Source organism: Brassica rapa, chromosome A09 (genome assembly GCF_000309985.2).
Source record: "Brassica rapa cultivar Chiifu-401-42 chromosome A09, CAAS_Brap_v3.01, whole genome shotgun sequence".
NCBI lineage: Eukaryota > Viridiplantae > Streptophyta > Magnoliopsida > Brassicales > Brassicaceae > Brassica > Brassica rapa.
The window spans coordinates 8,479,682-8,496,003 of record NC_024803.2 but is presented as its reverse complement, the minus strand read 5'-3'; the positions used below and the strand labels follow the sequence as shown (position 1 = coordinate 8,496,003).

The following is a 16,322-nucleotide window of genomic DNA, read 5'->3' as shown; positions in this document are numbered from 1 at the left end:
CACTTATACTCATATGGTTAACTAATCCAAACTTTAGAGTTTAGAATTAATGGGTAGATATTTGAGATTAAGTTTTAAAATTTTATAAAATAAAAATTAAAATTAAAAATTTGAAAAATAGTTTCAAAAAGTATTTTGAATTACAAAATTTTTTTTTTAAATAAAATAAAAATTATAAAAAAAAATCGAATTTGAAAACATATAATCTGAAACTATAATTTTTTTTGCTTATTTATTTGTATTTATATATTTAAGATATTAAATTCTTTTTACGTATTAAATGAAACATTTTGATTATTTTTCTTTTTAAAATTTATTTTTGTGATGAAAATTTGAAAATAATCTGTTTAGGAGAATTGTCCGTATATATATATGAAGTATCTACGATGGATTGGCAGGTATCTCTGAGACTGACGGTTTGTCGCAGTAAGTCATAACAAATTGAAAGGTATGTTGTGAACCGATGTGGTCTCAGTCATAGCGTACGCTTTTAGCTTGCTGGTTTAGTGTTGCTTCAGTCCTTGCCAACGTGAGGCTGTCTTTCCTTAGAGTTGTGTTAGATTAGTTAGCTTTGTTCTTGTTCTCTCATATGCTTCTAGTGTCTTACATTTTGTCATGGAAAACTAGTAATAATACCAACGTTTTTACCAAAAAAAAAAAAATTCAAAAATGTATATTATTCGTTTATCCAAGTTGAAGATGAAAGGAACATGTATTTGAGTAACAATATTTTTTTTGACTAAAATTTGAGTAACAATATTCCATTGTAATATGTGGTATTGTCACTCAGGACTGGTTATGAAATTTTCAAGACTATAAATAATTTATAAAAAAATGTAACAAATTAAAGTAAAATAATTTTGGAGGTCTATAGATCAATTTTTCTTTTACCTAATACTCATGACTGGCTCTGTTATCACCAAAGAATGTAATGGATGAAGCGATTGTGCTGACTTTAAAAAATGAAAAGACTCTCGATGAAGCCGAACAAGCCTTAGCTATTTTTAATTTTACGCTATAACTTGCTTGCCATCTCTTTTGGACGTCTTTATGTGTGTGTGTGTCGTTAGTGGTTATATAGTAAAAATGGAAAATGGTACGCAAATGTTTGCTGAGTTTTCTTCAATATGTATTTACGAGAAACATAGGTTTTGAGCTAATTATGGCTTTTTAATAGATTGGTTAACCGGATTAAACCGGATAGTTCTTTCAAACAAAGGCTTTTATTTATGTAAATATAGAGTCCAAAATAAGCCATTCAATTTAACTTCTTCTTCTTCTTTTTTTCCTTTTTCTTCTGATCACCACCAGCCCCTAATATTTATCTTTCTTTTTGCTAAAATTCTCTCTTCCTAATTCAAAGAAATCAGATTTCTCCGAGGACTGCGGAGAAAGGACCATTTGAATTTTAGATTTACCTGGTAATTCTTTTAACCCTTTTCTGAAGAAGTCAAAATGTCAATGTATCAGAGATTTTGATTTTGCTGAGATTCGATTGTTTCTGACCAAACAATATTAGATAAAGTGGTGTTACGTAGGGTATGTGCAATATTCCAGCTCGTTCTATATTCCGTACCTAAAATCAACGTCCCTAGAAAAAAAGCTGGTTCATCGCATTGTGATTTGATCCATATATTATGAAAACGTGAAAAAATTGAACCTACCTGTTCTCTAATGCCGGCCTAATTAATGGGTGTAGCATGTATTTCTTCTTGATTCATGCATGTCCTGGGGGAAAAAGTAATTCAAAACGAGTACTACATTAAGACAAAACTTGATCTACACGTTATTGCTCAAAGCAATGCATACGTTGGAAAAAATGTTTTCTTCTTTGTGATTTTGTAGGAATTTTTTCTCTCTTCTTCCTGGTTTTTGTTTGGATCGATAATCTTCATTGCACTTTCAAATGCAGATACAATAACAAGCATCCTGAGAGTTTATTTCAAATTTCTTGGAAATGGAGCAAGCAAAAACAGGTAAGATTTGTTTGAATAAAATGCTCAATGAAAATGTTTGTTTTAGTTCTTTGAAAATTGTTTATGTAAGGGTTTGGTTAGTTCTCTTGTTGTCTCTACAGAAGTTGAGAAGAAAGTGTCAAGACTTCTAAAGTTCCTCCAAAACAAAAACAAGATCCCAAGAGATTCAAAGAGAGAGCTTCTAGCGATTGCTACTGATCTCCAAGAGCATTGTCAATCTCTTTATTCTTCCATTGATGATTTTCAACAAGATTTGGATCCGACAAGAAGCGGCGGCAGAAGTAAAGTGCAATCGCGCGTTGCTTCATCGGAGGATATAGTGAATCTTGTTGAGCAAGGAAGCAAGCTTGAAGCATTGAGGAACGAGGCTGAAGAGAAAGAACATGCACTGGCTTTACGCGTGAAGGAGCTAGAGCGAGAGCTAGAAGAGGCCAAAGCCGAGTGTGATCGTCGTAAGGGAGATTTGGAAGAAGAGATTGAGATGAAAGCTAGCGAAAGTAAGCAGCTAGGAGAGATGAACAAAGGGCTTAGGTCTCAGATCTCCGGTCTGAAACTGGTTTTGAAAGAAACAGGAGATGAGATATCGACACTTGTGAACAAGTTTGGGAAGAGTGAGTTAGGTTTAACGTCGAGGATTGAAGATTTGAAGTGCCAGTTGAGAAACTTGGAGCAGGAGATTGGTTTTCTCCGTGAGAGGAACGCGGAACAGGCTGCAAGTTTTCAAGTTAAGAGAGTTGAGGACAAAGAACGTGTAAACGGCTTGATGGATCAGGTTAGTAGTTTGAAACATGAACTTCAATCCTTGCGGAACAAGAAAGTCGAACAAGTTACAGAGAGAGAGATGCAAGTGAAGAGTGTGGAACAAGAAACAGATGAAGAGAGGAATAAGTTGCATGAAGAGATTGACCATCTTAGAGAAGAAAATAAGAAGCTGCATACAATAATCACAGAACTTGAATCATCACAGATGGAAAGAGAGATCAAGAATACCGATGAAAATGAAGATAAGAGCAAGAAACTGGACGCTGAACTTTCTCATCAGAAGAATCTGGCCAAGGAACAAGATGATGTTATTAACAGGTAAAACAACAAAACATTTACGATTCAATAATTAAATTCAATAATTAAATTCAATTTCGAGGTAACGTTCACTTAAGTTATGTTTCCAAATTAAGTTGTTTTACAACTTGGTTCATCTTACCATCTTTGTACGTATGGTAAGGTGGCGCGATGTTCTACGTGAATTCACGTTGGAAGGACATCTGACTCTTTGAGTATTGGTTTATATAGCAGGCTATTGGAAAAAATCAAGGATCAAGAAAGACTTGTGAAAGAACAGAAAGAGACCATTGACAAGTTCTCTGAAGATCTGAAGCAACAAGATGATGTTATTCGCAGGTAAAACAACATGAACATTTTGATTCAACTTCACGAATCTTTAGAATTTTAAGTATCTCGTTTATATACATGACTTGTTGTCGGATGAAATATTAGCCTTAATCCTCAAATTTTAAAGAACTATTATACATAGGATACATGGTTCCTAATTATCATTTTTTTAACTAATTAACATAAAAACGTATTATCATTTTTTTAACTAATTAACACAAAAACGTTTATGGCTCCATAAATCTCAAATCCAGCTCTATTTATCTCGCAGGTTGTCGGCGAAAATCAAGGATCAGAAAAGAATAGTGAAAGAACAGAAAGAGACCATTGGCAAGTTCTCTGAAGATCTGAAGCAACAAGATGATGTTATTGGCAGGTAAGACAACATAAACATTTTTATTCAACTTCACGAATCTTTTAGAATTTTAAGTATTTGGTTTATGTAGATGGCCTGTTGTCGAATGAAATATTCGCCTTAATCCTCAAATTTTAAAGAACTATTATACATAAGACACATGGTTCCTAATTATCATTTTAACTAATTAACAGTAAAATGTTTATGGTTCCATAAATCTGAGATCCAGCTCTATTTATATTGCAGGCTATCGGCGACAATCAAGGATCAAGAAAGACTTGTGAAAGAACAGAAAGAGACCATTGACAAGTTCTCTGAAGATCTGAAGCAATCAAAGCGTTGGTCACTTGGTTCAAGCCGAGATTCGAAGCTGAATCCAAATGCCATAGAGAAGAAAATGGAAGAAATAGCGGATGATTTCCGGATGAAGATAGAAGACCATATCAGGATACTGTACAGGAGGATCCATGTAGCTGAACAAATACACTTGGAGAGCAAGAACGAATATATCAAAATACGAGACATTGTTCAAGAAAACAAAGAAACTAGAGAGAGTTTGCTCTTTTACCAAACCCATTTCAAAAGAATCAAAGACACTTGGGAAAAGGGGTACACAAGATCGACCAAGAAGCTGGAGGAAGCTGAGGAACACACGGACAGAGTTGCTAGGTTAGCAAAAGAGATTGATTCCGCGAAGATTTGGGTGTGTGAGAAGAAGAGCGAGTTGGAAACTCTAGCTGCAAAGCTAGAATGCGGAGAAGCTCAAGAGACATTGTTGAAGGAAAAGTTATCTAAACTAGAGAAGAAACTTGCGGAAGAAGGAACTGAGAAACTGAGTCTAGCAAAAGTTGTGACCAAATTTGAAGCGAGAATTAAAGAGCTTGAGATCAATGTGAAGGGACGAGAAATTGAATTGTTGAGCTTAGGGGAAGAGAAGAGAGAAGCCATAAGACAACTCTGTGTTCTTGTGGATTATCAAAGAGATCGATACGATGACCTCAAGAAATCAGTCTTAAAGGTTTCTCTTAAGACCTAATGTCACAAAACTCAACTCTTTTGTCTTCCTTTTCACGAATGTTTTTTTTTTTAAGTTTTATTTGTTGTATCTATTTACGTTAGAATCATCTCCCCATCTTGTAAAATATGAAATGTTGATTGTAAGATCGGGGATCTGTTGTGTTTGACAGTTATGTAAAACGTTTCTATGGATACCTTGTTTGGCCATTATATAAACATTTTGTATTTAGGTTTATAAATGTTTAAATAATTTGATGTAATGAGGCAAAGGATTCCACAGCTGAAACTACAGCCAATGGGAGTCCGCACTTCATAAATCTTGCTTTCTACTTCATTCAAACCTTCAGATTTTTAAATTTTTTACAGCATCTACTAAGTAAATAATTTATGCACATTTTAAAAACTCATATCTGAATCAGACCGAGAAAAGTTCATGCTATCCTCATTGATGTTGTTGGCTTTCTCTCTTATTGAAAAAGTTAGCTTTAACGAAATCGAAAAAAGAAGAATAAAAGCTATTCTTGTTCAAAAAGAAAAAAAAGAATACAAGCTATTATGGATGTAATGTAATAGTGGTTGTTTCGTCACCTTTGTTTACCAGAACATGTCTCCTTTGATCATCGATTTTTTTTTTTTGTCACAGACCTTTGATCATTGATAAAATTCCTTTTTACGTAGTAGAAAGTTTTTAAAAATAAACAAGAAGACTAACGAAAACCAGGCTCATGTCAGTTTGGTTTTATTATTTCATATCTAAAATCAAGTGGGAGTGAGGAAAGAACTCGGAAAATGTTGTAGATATGGAGAAAAACTGAATACTAGAACATCTCCAACTTATTTCTATAACCTCTTAAAACATAGAAATTTCATTATAGAGATGATTTTACTTTTAATGTATACTAGGATAAGAAATGCGCGATGCACCTTGCGTTGGATGAGTTTATTTGTATATAATATCGACAATTTTTTTATATATTTGATCATTTTATTTATACATATATAATGTTTTTGTTGTTATATATAATTTCTTTGATCAATTTTTATTAAAAATTATGAAACTAAACTATAATTAATATATCATGGGTTGATCGGATTGGACATTAAACAAATTATGACACAAAAACTTTATTTTTTCAATCGAACACATTTTTGAAAAAAGTGAACAATATTGTTTCCACAGTTGAATTATTTTGACATTTATCTTCCATGCTTTTAGTCGTATGCTTAAGAAAAACTTACATTTTTGTAATTTAAAATCGTTTTAAAAAATTCAAAATATAACATATAAGAAAAAATCTAACATATAAGATTTCTTCATTTTTGTAATAAAGTTGTTTTAATAAATTTAAAATATAACATATAAGGTTTCCTCATTTTTGTAATTTAAAACTATTTTAAAAAATTCAAAATATAACATATAAAAATCTATTTTTTATTATATGGTTAATGTGATTGTTTAATTTTTTAATAAGATAAAATTAAACAAAAATAAAGAAAGATGCAAAAATAGTAATCAAATCTTTATTATTCATAGTCAGTAATTGTCATATATATGTTAATCATATGAGATAATTCTGTAGCTTTTATTTAAGAAACAAATACACACTTCTTATATTTTGGGTTAATATAATGTTTCTTAAAATTCGATTTGGACCAATATTTTTTCAATTGATTCTTAAACTGTTATGTAAACTAAATTGACATCCTAATTAAGTTACACATAAGCAGAATTTCTTTTTAATTAGTACAAACTTAAAGTTACAACTTTTTAAATGATCATCAATTAATATATAGGAGATTTTTATAATAAAAAGTGCTATTTAAAAAAAAATATATATATATATATATATAATAATAATTCGTTTTTTTTTTAATAAAATATATAATATATTAACAATTACCTTAGGAAACGAAACTGAGAAACAAAGTTAGTGCTCAAATAATTAGGGATTATAGTATATGTGAAGTCTCGGAACTATGTCGATCATCGACAAGGTGGGGGTTGTAAATCACATGGCTTCAACAATGACATTAAATTCTTAGGAGAATGAAGAGAGCCAATAAAATTTAACAACTTGATAGTTACGCAATGAGATGTAAAGGAAAGAGTTTTTCAGTATTACATAGTAGATTAATATTTATAATATAATTAAATTTTAATTTTTTTAACACTAACTTATTATGATATTACAATTATAATATGAAAAAGATTATATAGACGATTCGACAATCCATAATACTATATGCTTTATAAGGATCTACGCCTAACTATATCATCTGACGTCTTATGAAGATCCACACCTGACCAGATTTACTTGCACCATGTTGAAGATTTCTCGTAAGCTTTTCTTCCGTAGTCTGCATAATTGTTTAATAAACCGTTTTCTCCGGACTTGAAACCTGAATTTCCTATAATCTGCAAAATATTTCATAATTTTAATTTATAAAGAAGAATTAAATCATTCATAAAATTTTCTGTGTGAAAAAAAGTCTCAAAATATTAAAAAATTATTATTAACTAACAAATATATAAAAAATAAAAATTTATATATTAGAAATAATTTATAGAGAAAAAGACTAGGATAGCACTAAACCAAGTTTTTGTTCCCAAATTAGCACTCAAGGTTCAAAGTCACAAAAATAGGTTTCATTAAAGAGGTAAATATACACTTATACTCCTTGGGTTAATTAATCCATACCTTAGGGTTTAGAGTTAAGGGGTGGGGTTTTGGAATTAGGGTTTAAAATTTTATAAAAAATAAATACTAAAATAAAAAATAAAAATTTTAAAAACAGTTTCAAAAAGTATTTTTAAATTATAAAAAAAAATTTAAAAAAAAATAAAAAAATTTTCGAAAAAAAGTTTCAAAAAAATAAAAATTTAGAATCTGAAAACATATAATCTGAAACTATAAAAAAATTTATTTTTTTATTTTTATTTTATTTATTTTTGTTTGTTTATTTAATTTTAAACCAAGGGTATTAGGGATATTTTACTCTTTAATGAATGTCATTTTTGTGACTTTCTCCTTCTAGTGCTATTTTTGAGACATAAACTTCAAAAGGTGCTATTATTGACAATTTCCCTAATTTATATGCTAATATATATTATTGGGGTTTTTGCCAAAACTAACCCACAACTTGATTTTAATTCCAAACCTATACCCAAACTTGAATCAAATGCAAAACTAACCTAAAAGCCTAGTGAAATTACAGCTCAGCCCCTTGTGACCAAACAAAAAAAACATAAGCCATTTTTACGAATATAGCCCCAGTAAATCGTCTGAGTCGTCTGAGATGTTGGAAGTCGTCTGGACGACTGAAGTATAAGTCGTCTGGTACCAGTTTATTTTAAAAATAATTTATAAATCTTGTAAAAAAATATTTTGATGCGTAAAAAATAAAAATCAAGTAATTATAAACAGTTTTAACTAATATAAATTAAGATATGATAAAATTGATTTGTTTTGAAGATAGATGAGTGAAAGTAGTGAATCATGAAATACTTTGGTTTAGGAGTTTGGCAAACATATGTTGTAGTATTGTATGTATTGTTAGGGTTAGATTTTGGAAAACTAAAATATTTTTTTCAAAAATTAGTTTTCACCTATATGTGTTTATTTTTGTGTATAGTAAACACTTTTCAAGTTTGATTTGGTTTTATGAAGTGTTTAATTAGATAATTAAGTTTAGGGGTTATGTTTAGGGTGTGGACGACTTATATTTCAGTCGTCTGTTGAATAATCTACCCGGACGACGTATATTTCAGTCGTCCAGACGACTTACTTGTAAGTCGTCTCGGAAGTCTTCTATTTTAGTTTCCCGCTAAAAATATTTAATTTCCCGCTAAAAATATTAAACTTATCTGGACGACTTACATGTAAGTCGTCTGTTTTAATTTCTTCACCAGACGACTGAAATGTAAGTCGTCCAGGAAGTCGTCTGAGTCAAAAATATTTAATCTAATTGGATTTTTTATCTCCCTATAAAAAGAAAAATTTACACATTCTCTCTCCTCCTCTCAAATGGCTGCAACAAAAATGTAATGTTCATCATTCTAAAACTCTCCAACCTCTCTCTAATCTCTTTGACTTGAAAACACCAAACTTTATATGAATTTTTCAGTTTTGTCTCATGTATTTCTTACTAATCTATCTCTTTTGCAGGTTTTTAATCAAATGGTACTCATCTTCCACTAATTTAGAGGTAGATCTATTAATTTTAGATATGTATTTTTGTATGTTCTATAAATGTAGATTTACCTAATCTTCCACTCATTTTCTCTATTTTTAAGTCATTTGAACGTTTTTGGATATGCAGGTTTTTCAGATCTGGATTTGATGTGCAGGTTTTTCAGATCTGGAAGACTTTTCGGACGACTTACCTGTTAGTTGTCTGGAAGTCGTCTGGACTTCTTGGAAGTCTTCTGACAAAGTCGTCTGGACTTCCAGGAAGTCGTCTGGACTTCCAGGAAGTCGTCTGGACTTCCAGGAAGTCGTCTGGACTTCTAGGAAGTCGTCTGGACTTCTAGGAAGTCGTCTGGATTTTTCTGAGCGTTTTGGTAAGTTCTTATGTCTGATTTTTCTTCATTTGGTAACTTCTTGTTGTATAAAGTTCTTACTTTTTTCCCAAACTAAAACTCTCCAAACCCACTCTAATCTCTTTGACTTGGAAACACCAAACTTTATATGAATTTTTCAATTTTGTCTCATGTCTTTGTTACTAATCTATTTTTTTTTTTTGCAGGTTTTTAATTAGATGGTACTCATCTTCCACTAATTTAAAGGTAGATCTTTTATTTTTAGATATGTAATTTTGTGTGTTCTGTAAAGGTAGATTTATCTAATCTTCCATTCATTTTTTCTGTTTTTAAGCCATTTGAACGTTTTTGAATATGCAGGTTTTCCAGATCTGGATTTAATATGCAGGTTTTTCAGATCTGGAAGACTTCTGGGACGACTTACTTGTTAGTCGTCTGGAAGTCGTCTGGAAGTCGTCTGGACTTCCTAAAAGTCGTCTGGACTTCCTGTAAAGTCGTCTGGACTTCCTGTAAAGTCGTCTGAAAGTCGTCTGAACTTCCTAAAAGTCTTATGGCAAAGTTGTCTAAACTTCCTGGAAGTCGTCTGGACTTTTTAGAAGTCGTCTGGACTTCTTAAAAGTTGTCTGGTCTTGTCTACTCAAGTGGAATCCAAGCTTGTCTTTGTAGATGAATGATCTATAATAGTTTTGTTTGTGGTCTGTTTTGTGAATTGCATGTATACTCTTTTAGTTGTGAATTTTTTGTAAAATCAGTAATAATGTTTTCCAAGATGTATTAAATGTTCTAACAATGTGTTTACACATTTACAAATCAATGAAATAATAGACTTCAGTAGCCTTTTTCTTATCTTTGGATCTCTCATATGCAATAATAAACTCCAATGGCCTTTTTCTCATCTTAATAAACAAGAATGTTGGTAAGAGATGGAAACAAATAATAGTAACTAGTCAAAACATATCATATTTTTTATAAGTTTGCATTGAAAAACTTAGTCAAATTTAGTCAAATTTAGTAAAACTAAGGGAGAGAACATATTTTGTAAATATGAGTTTTACATATCTTGAAGTTACTTATCACTCTTAAAAATACAAGTTATTCAAAAACTAACGTAGAAGACTTAAAAACTAGTGGAGAAGACGCGGACGACTTCAATCTAAGTTGTCTAGACGACTAAACTATATGTCGTCTGGTCAACGCAGAGGTTATTTTTGCAATTGACTTTGAAATCTGTTATTTCGGACGACTGAAAGTTAAGTCGTCTACTATTGTTTGGTTAAAAAAAAAACTCCAAAAAAGCTAGACGACTTACATTTCAGTCGTCAGAGGTTAGTTTTGCATTTGACTGGATTATTTCAGAAGTTTGACTTTTTGGACGACTTACATTTCAGTCGTCTAGTGAAAATTAAAATAATAATATTTTTTTAAAAGTAGACGACTTACAGTTAAGTCGTCATAGGTTAGTTTTGCAATTGAAAAAAAAAACTTCAAGATTTAATTATATACAGACGACTTATAATTCAGTCGTCCACGAGACGACTGAAATGTAAGTCGTCCAGGATTTACGAGGTTTGACCAGAATCTCGGAAAAAAGTCCTAGACGACTTACAATTAAGTCGTCTGGTGGACGACTGAATTATAAGTCGTTTGTGTTTAATTAAATCTTGAAGTTTTTTTTTTCAATTGCAAAACTAACCTATGACTACTTAATTGTAAGTCGTTTACTTTAAAAAAAATATTATTATTTTAATTTTCGCCAGACGACTGAAATGTAAGTCGTCTGGGGAAGTCAAACTTCTGAAATTATCCAGTCAAATGCAAAACTAACCTATGACGACTGAAATGTAAGTCGTCTAGGTTCTTTGGAATTTTTTTTGAAACCAAACAATAGTAGACGACTTAACTTTCAGTCGTCTCAGGTTACAGATTTCAAAGTCAATTGCAAAAATAACCTCTGCGTTGACTAGACGACTTACAGGTAAGTCGTCTACAGCCAGACGACTGAAAGGTAAGTCGTCTACAGCGAGACGACTTCCCAAGTAAGTCGTCTGACGAACAGATCTGGAAAAAAAACTCGATGTCATACCTTAAATTGGTGAGATAAGTTCCTTAGCATACATAAGGCTTCTCCAAGCACACAGAATCACAAACGAAAGTCACCCATCCATAATCGTTAGCTTCTATGACTTTATGAACCATAAAAATTTTAGAATCAAAATCTTGGGTTTTTTTAGCTCATTGTGGAGAGAAAGTGAGAGATATGTTGTGTTTAGTTCACAAGAATGGAAAAAGAAGAAGGGTAAATCGATTTTGGGAGCATTAAGAGCTTCAAATTGGTTGTTCATGGTGGTTGTGGTATTGATGACAATGGCAATCTTGTAATTACTTGAAGATGATGAGGGTGAGAGAGTAAAAATGTCATTTTCGAAAAAAAAAAATAAAAAAAAATTGATGGCATTTTCGTAAATTATATGAACTTGTAGGGTGAATAGGACAAAACCAATTTTCAAAAAAAAGGGAAGTTAGTTTTGTGTTTGACTTTAAGTTGTAGGTCAATTTTGCAAAAATCCCTATATTATTTATAATAGAAATGTTTAAAGGTGTATTGACGATGAAAACCATTTTTCAAAAAAGAGTTAGGCATTAGACTGAAGCTGACTCAATGTCTAACAATTATAATGCTTAATTAGATATTTAAATTATCATTTAGATGATCTGTATGTTTACAAATAATATAATAAATATATATGGTTTATTATATTAAATAGTATAGCTTATAAATTATAAGATTTATATTATTTTGTTTTTGTAAGATTTTATATTAGAGTATATTAATTTTATAATAAATATTATTGAGGCAATATAATTTTATTAGTGGGTTAGAAAATAATTGCCACAATTTTAGAGGATCTTAAAATGACTACCTACAATGCTTTTTAGTTTTTAGAGCAGTGATGAAAAGTCTATGGAAATGCCAGCTGTGAGGGGGTATACGCTCCGCTGAAGAGGAATTGAGTCTATCAATGGAAAACAAAAGAAAAACGGTAATAAGGAATTGACTGAGGGGCATTTGTGGGATATGAAGAAATTTCTCATGACAGACACACATCAATACAGGGTAGCTTTGATAAGTCCGAAGTCAAAACCTGAACCACTTTTCTCATTTCTCTCTTCTATTTATTATTCTTATTCTGGTATCCGTCGCTTTGAATTGAATTTTATTTCTCTCGCATAAATAAATCATACAGCTTTTCTTCATCTTCTTTCTCTGTCACCGACTCTCCCACCAAGCCTACCTTCTGTCCAGGTAATATCTACGATCACGAGTGATGATTTTCATTAAACCATGCTTAGCTACTTTTTTATTTATTTGATTCGATCGGTATTAGCTAGTAACGCCTAAACTCTCTAGTTTCTGATTAAGAACACAACTAAGTAACTGACTGTTTTTTCCATCTCCGTTACTAAGTGAGTTTATATATGCTGAATCAAATTATGCTCTATATGATGTATCGGTTTCGGTGATTTTTGGCTATCCACAAATAAAGAAGATCTCATGACCCTATTTCTTGGTGGATTAATAATAGATTTGTAACCTTTGCACTCGAATCTTCGTTTCAAAAATGCTAATTGTTTTTAACTCTCGCTAGTCTCTAGCCTCTATTATTGTTTGATATCAACCCAGCCCTAATGGAAGCTTACATAAAAGAAAAAAACAAAACAACTCATTAGCTGTCTTTTTAATCATTCTGTGTTGCTGTCTGGTTCCCATTCCCCAAAAGTTGCTCTGATGGCTCCACTTTCCCTACCCATTTACTTTTTCTGCATTCAGTTAGCTAGTATGAAATCATCTCTAATGTACTAGTAGTATATTATTCTATTTTCTTATGAAATCATCTCTAATGTACTAGTATATTATTCTATTTTCTTACTTTAAAATAATTTTAAATATAGATGACTTTTACTTCCACCATACTCTATTTGGAATAGAACAATGAATAAAAATGGTGTAATGAATACAGTCACTTAATTTTGTGAAGTAATCCCTGGTTTTTAGAGTTTGAAATGGAGTAGAATTGATGAATATTTTACTTTAAAATGGAGTTTGTAATGAGAAATGAAGTGGAATAACTCTAGGACTTAATCATTTATATATAATTGAGTATTAGTATTGCAATTAGTAGAAAAAGTTATCATTTTTTTAATATTAAGATAATTGTCCAAATAGAGAGTGCCAACTTTAGATCTTTTCATCTAAAATTTGACTCATTGCTAAAACTGATTAGCAGTTCTAGATATTTAAGTTTTATAATCAGTAAAAACATATTACAGATCACTTTCTATTCTTGTGTGATACAGTAATTGTTTTTTATTGTTTCATTGGTGGTGGATTGAGAGTATCTACTTGGATTTTTGAGGATATGTTGCTTTTTAGTTTCTTCTGCCTCAAAACATGATTCTTGCCATTTTATCAGCAGATGAGCATGCATCCATCTGTATTTAAACGAATCACATTTCTCTGGCATAATATTTTATTTACTACTGTAAATCTTAAAATATCATAGTCTCTATTTTGTTTGGTCATGTCAGGCTCCAACTGAGTCATCTAAATTTGTTTATGTCATTTTTCTGTTACCATTCAGTTGACTATCAGGCCAAAATAATATTAGTTTACTAAGTTTACTTTGGATATTTTTCCTTTACATGAAAATGATGGTACCTTCTTTAAATTTAAAAAAATATACATAGTTTTTCATATGTTTTGAACAAGTTAAAGAGTCTCTCTTCTCACATGTCTTGTCTTTGTGAAATTGTGCAAAACAGAGATCGTGCTTGAGGGAGTTCCACATGTCTCAGAGATGACTTTTCAGTTCTAAATCTCAAAAAAAATTGTGTGTTTGAAGTGCCATTTTTTATTGGAGTGGAAATGAGAAAGCATAGCATCAGAGAATCCTTGAAATCTTTCTTTGAGCCTCACCTTCATCCTGATAATGCTGAATTGCTCAAAGGAATCAAAACTGGTAATTTCCCTTCTACATAACCTTGTTTTTTTTTTTCTCAAATCCATAGGTCTTTTGGTTGTTAGACTTGTTTAAAATGAAAATCAACACCTTTAAATCTCAACAATGCAGAAATAGATGAAAAAGTGAAGAGAATCTTGGGAATTATTGAGAGTGGTGACATTGAGGCAGATGAATCCAAAAGAGAAGTGGTCGCAGAGCTAGTGAAGGAATTCTACAGAGATTATGAGTCCTTGTATAACCAATACGGTGATCTCACGGGAGAGATCAGGAACAAAGTTCATGGTAAAGGTGAGAATGAGAGCTCTTCTTCAAGCTCAGACTCAGACTCTGACTCAGATAAGAAGAGCAAGAGAAACGGGCGTGCTGACAATGACATGAAACAGATAGAAGCTGCTAATCTTGAAATCGCTGATCTGAAAAGAAAGTTAGAAACAACTCTCGAAGAGAAGGAAGCAGAGCACCAAGAAACCTTGAAGAAGCTGAAGGAATCAGAAGACATCATTGGAGATCTGAGACTTGAAACTGACAAGTTAGCGACCGAGAACAAAGAACTAAACCAGAAACTGGAAGCTGCTGGCGAGGCCGAATCCGATCTGAATCAGAAGCTAGAGAGAGAGAAGCAAGAGAAAGCGGCGTTGCTGAACCAGCTAAACGACGTGCAGAACGCATTGCTGGAGCAAGAAGCTGCGTACAACACGCTAAGCCAAGAACACAAACAAGTCAACGGTCTGTTCCAAGAACGCGAAGCGACGATCAAGAAGCTGACGGAAGATTACAAACAAGCCAGGGAGATGCTGGAAGAGTACATGTCGAAGCTGGAGGAGACGGAGAGGAGAATGCAAGAGACGGGCAAAGACGTAGCGTCCAGGGAGGCCGAGATCGAGGAGCTGCAAGAGACGGTGGAGAGGCTGCGCAACCAAGTGGAGATGAAGGGAGAAGAGGTCGAGAATCTGATGGAGAAGATGAATAACATCGAGGTGAAACTGCGTTTGTCTAACCAGAAGCTGAGAGTGACGGAGCAAGTGTTGAGGGAGAGGGAAGAAGAGCTGAAGAGCGTGGAAGCTAAGCATTTGGAGAAACAAGCGCTGCTCCAGGAGAAGATCGTGATGACGCATGAAACGTATGGAGGTTTGGTCAAGGAGATGTCAGAGAGATTGAATTATCGGTTCCAGGATTTGTCTGAAAAGGTTGAGGAGAGGCTCGGAGGCTTTGAGGAGACGGTGGTCGAAGCGACGAAGATGGTTTTGAAGGCGAAGGAATGTGTGGGAGAGATGAAGAAGGAAAAGGAGGAGATGGAGAAGGGTAAAGAAGAGATGGAGAAGAAGCTTGAAGGTCAAGTAAGAGAAGGAGAAAGAGAGAAGGAAGAGTTGAAAGAGTCATTGTTGGGGTTAGGGGAAGAGAAGAGGGAAGCGATAAGACAGTTATGTGTATGGACCGAACACCATAGAGACCGGTGTGAGTATCTTGAAGAGGTTTTGTCCAAAATGGTTGTGGCAAGAGGGCAAAGACGGTCACAACGAGCTTAAAGTGACTTGTTCTGCCCCCTCCTATCTATCTGTATGTCAGAGATAAGCTGTGTTCATTAGTTTTTTCTGAATTTGAATTTTTTTTCTTTAATTGTTTTTTTTTCTCAATTTGAAATTGTTTTGTTGGTGGGGTGTGATGATTGTTTTGTAGCGGTTTTGCAAGATCATAAAGATGGATTTGGATGTGTGGTGGAGTTTGTAACCCATTTATCTACCTGTATTTTATTTTGTTGCCAATGCCAATGCTCTATTTTTTTTTTTTTACATATTGATTGACAATTTAGATCAGAATCTAATCTTTTATAAATTTAGTTCTTACACTTTTTGAATCTTATAGTGATCTGTACTCGAACTATCATCTACTTCAAAATACCATTTCAGGTTTATTTTCAGTTATATAACTTAGATTTTATATCATAGAAGATTCACTACATCGAGAATATAGTAAAGATTAAATCGCCTCTTTGGAATTATTTGTGTCCAACGAATATTGAGCTT

General features: G+C 32.5%; 2 protein-coding genes and 1 long non-coding RNA gene across 8 annotated transcripts; 2 read left to right on the top strand and 1 right to left on the bottom strand.

The window, feature by feature from the left end:
• The first annotated feature begins 276 nt into the window (after positions 1-276).
• Positions 277-5,389, top strand: LOC103838152 (COP1-interactive protein 1). 6 transcript variants are annotated; one of them, XM_009114573.3, is made up of 6 exons: positions 286-1,421; positions 1,913-1,976; positions 2,078-3,056; positions 3,267-3,374; positions 3,637-3,741; positions 3,967-5,389. In XM_009114573.3, the coding sequence occupies exons 2-6, from the start codon at positions 1,958-1,960 to the stop codon at positions 4,754-4,756; spliced, it is 2,001 nt and encodes a 666-aa protein (XP_009112821.1). In that variant the 5' UTR covers positions 286-1,421; positions 1,913-1,957; the 3' UTR covers positions 4,757-5,389. The 6 variants fall into 6 exon arrangements, with proteins under 6 accessions (XP_033135330.1, XP_009112821.1, XP_009112824.1 ...); XM_009114576.3 differs by having other exon boundaries at positions 286-1,841; XM_018654774.2 differs by having other exon boundaries at positions 907-1,539.
• Positions 4,828-5,860, bottom strand: LOC117128057. The gene is made up of 2 exons (XR_004451197.1): positions 5,383-5,860; positions 4,828-5,348 (listed from the first exon to the last, which is right to left on the bottom strand). It is a non-coding gene; the product is annotated as an uncharacterized LOC117128057 (long non-coding RNA).
• Positions 5,861-12,210: 6,350 nt separating this feature from the next.
• LOC103838153 (COP1-interactive protein 1) lies at positions 12,211-16,083 on the top strand. The gene is made up of 3 exons (XM_009114578.3): positions 12,211-12,581; positions 14,099-14,295; positions 14,407-16,083. The coding sequence occupies exons 2-3, from the start codon at positions 14,202-14,204 to the stop codon at positions 15,822-15,824; spliced, it is 1,512 nt and encodes a 503-aa protein (XP_009112826.1). The 5' UTR covers positions 12,211-12,581; positions 14,099-14,201; the 3' UTR covers positions 15,825-16,083.
• The last annotated feature ends 239 nt before the right edge of the window (positions 16,084-16,322 follow it).

What these genes read in the sequence shown, in the direction of transcription:
- LOC103838152 (XM_009114573.3), top strand. An exon ending in CAAGATGATGTTATTAACAG is followed by an intron (nt 3,057 to 3,266) that starts GTAAAACAACAA and finishes TGGTTTATATAG; the next exon opens with CAGGCTATTGGAAAAAATCA. An exon ending in CAAGATGATGTTATTGGCAG is followed by an intron (nt 3,742 to 3,966) that starts GTAAGACAACAT and finishes TTTATATTGCAG; the next exon opens with GCTATCGGCGACAATCAAGG.
- LOC103838153 (XM_009114578.3), top strand. Translation starts at nt 14,202, where the DNA reads ATGAGAAAGCATAGCATCAGAGAATCCTTGAAATCTTTCTTTGAGCCT. An exon ending in GCTCAAAGGAATCAAAACTG is followed by an intron (nt 14,296 to 14,406) that starts GTAATTTCCCTT and finishes TCAACAATGCAG; the next exon opens with AAATAGATGAAAAAGTGAAG.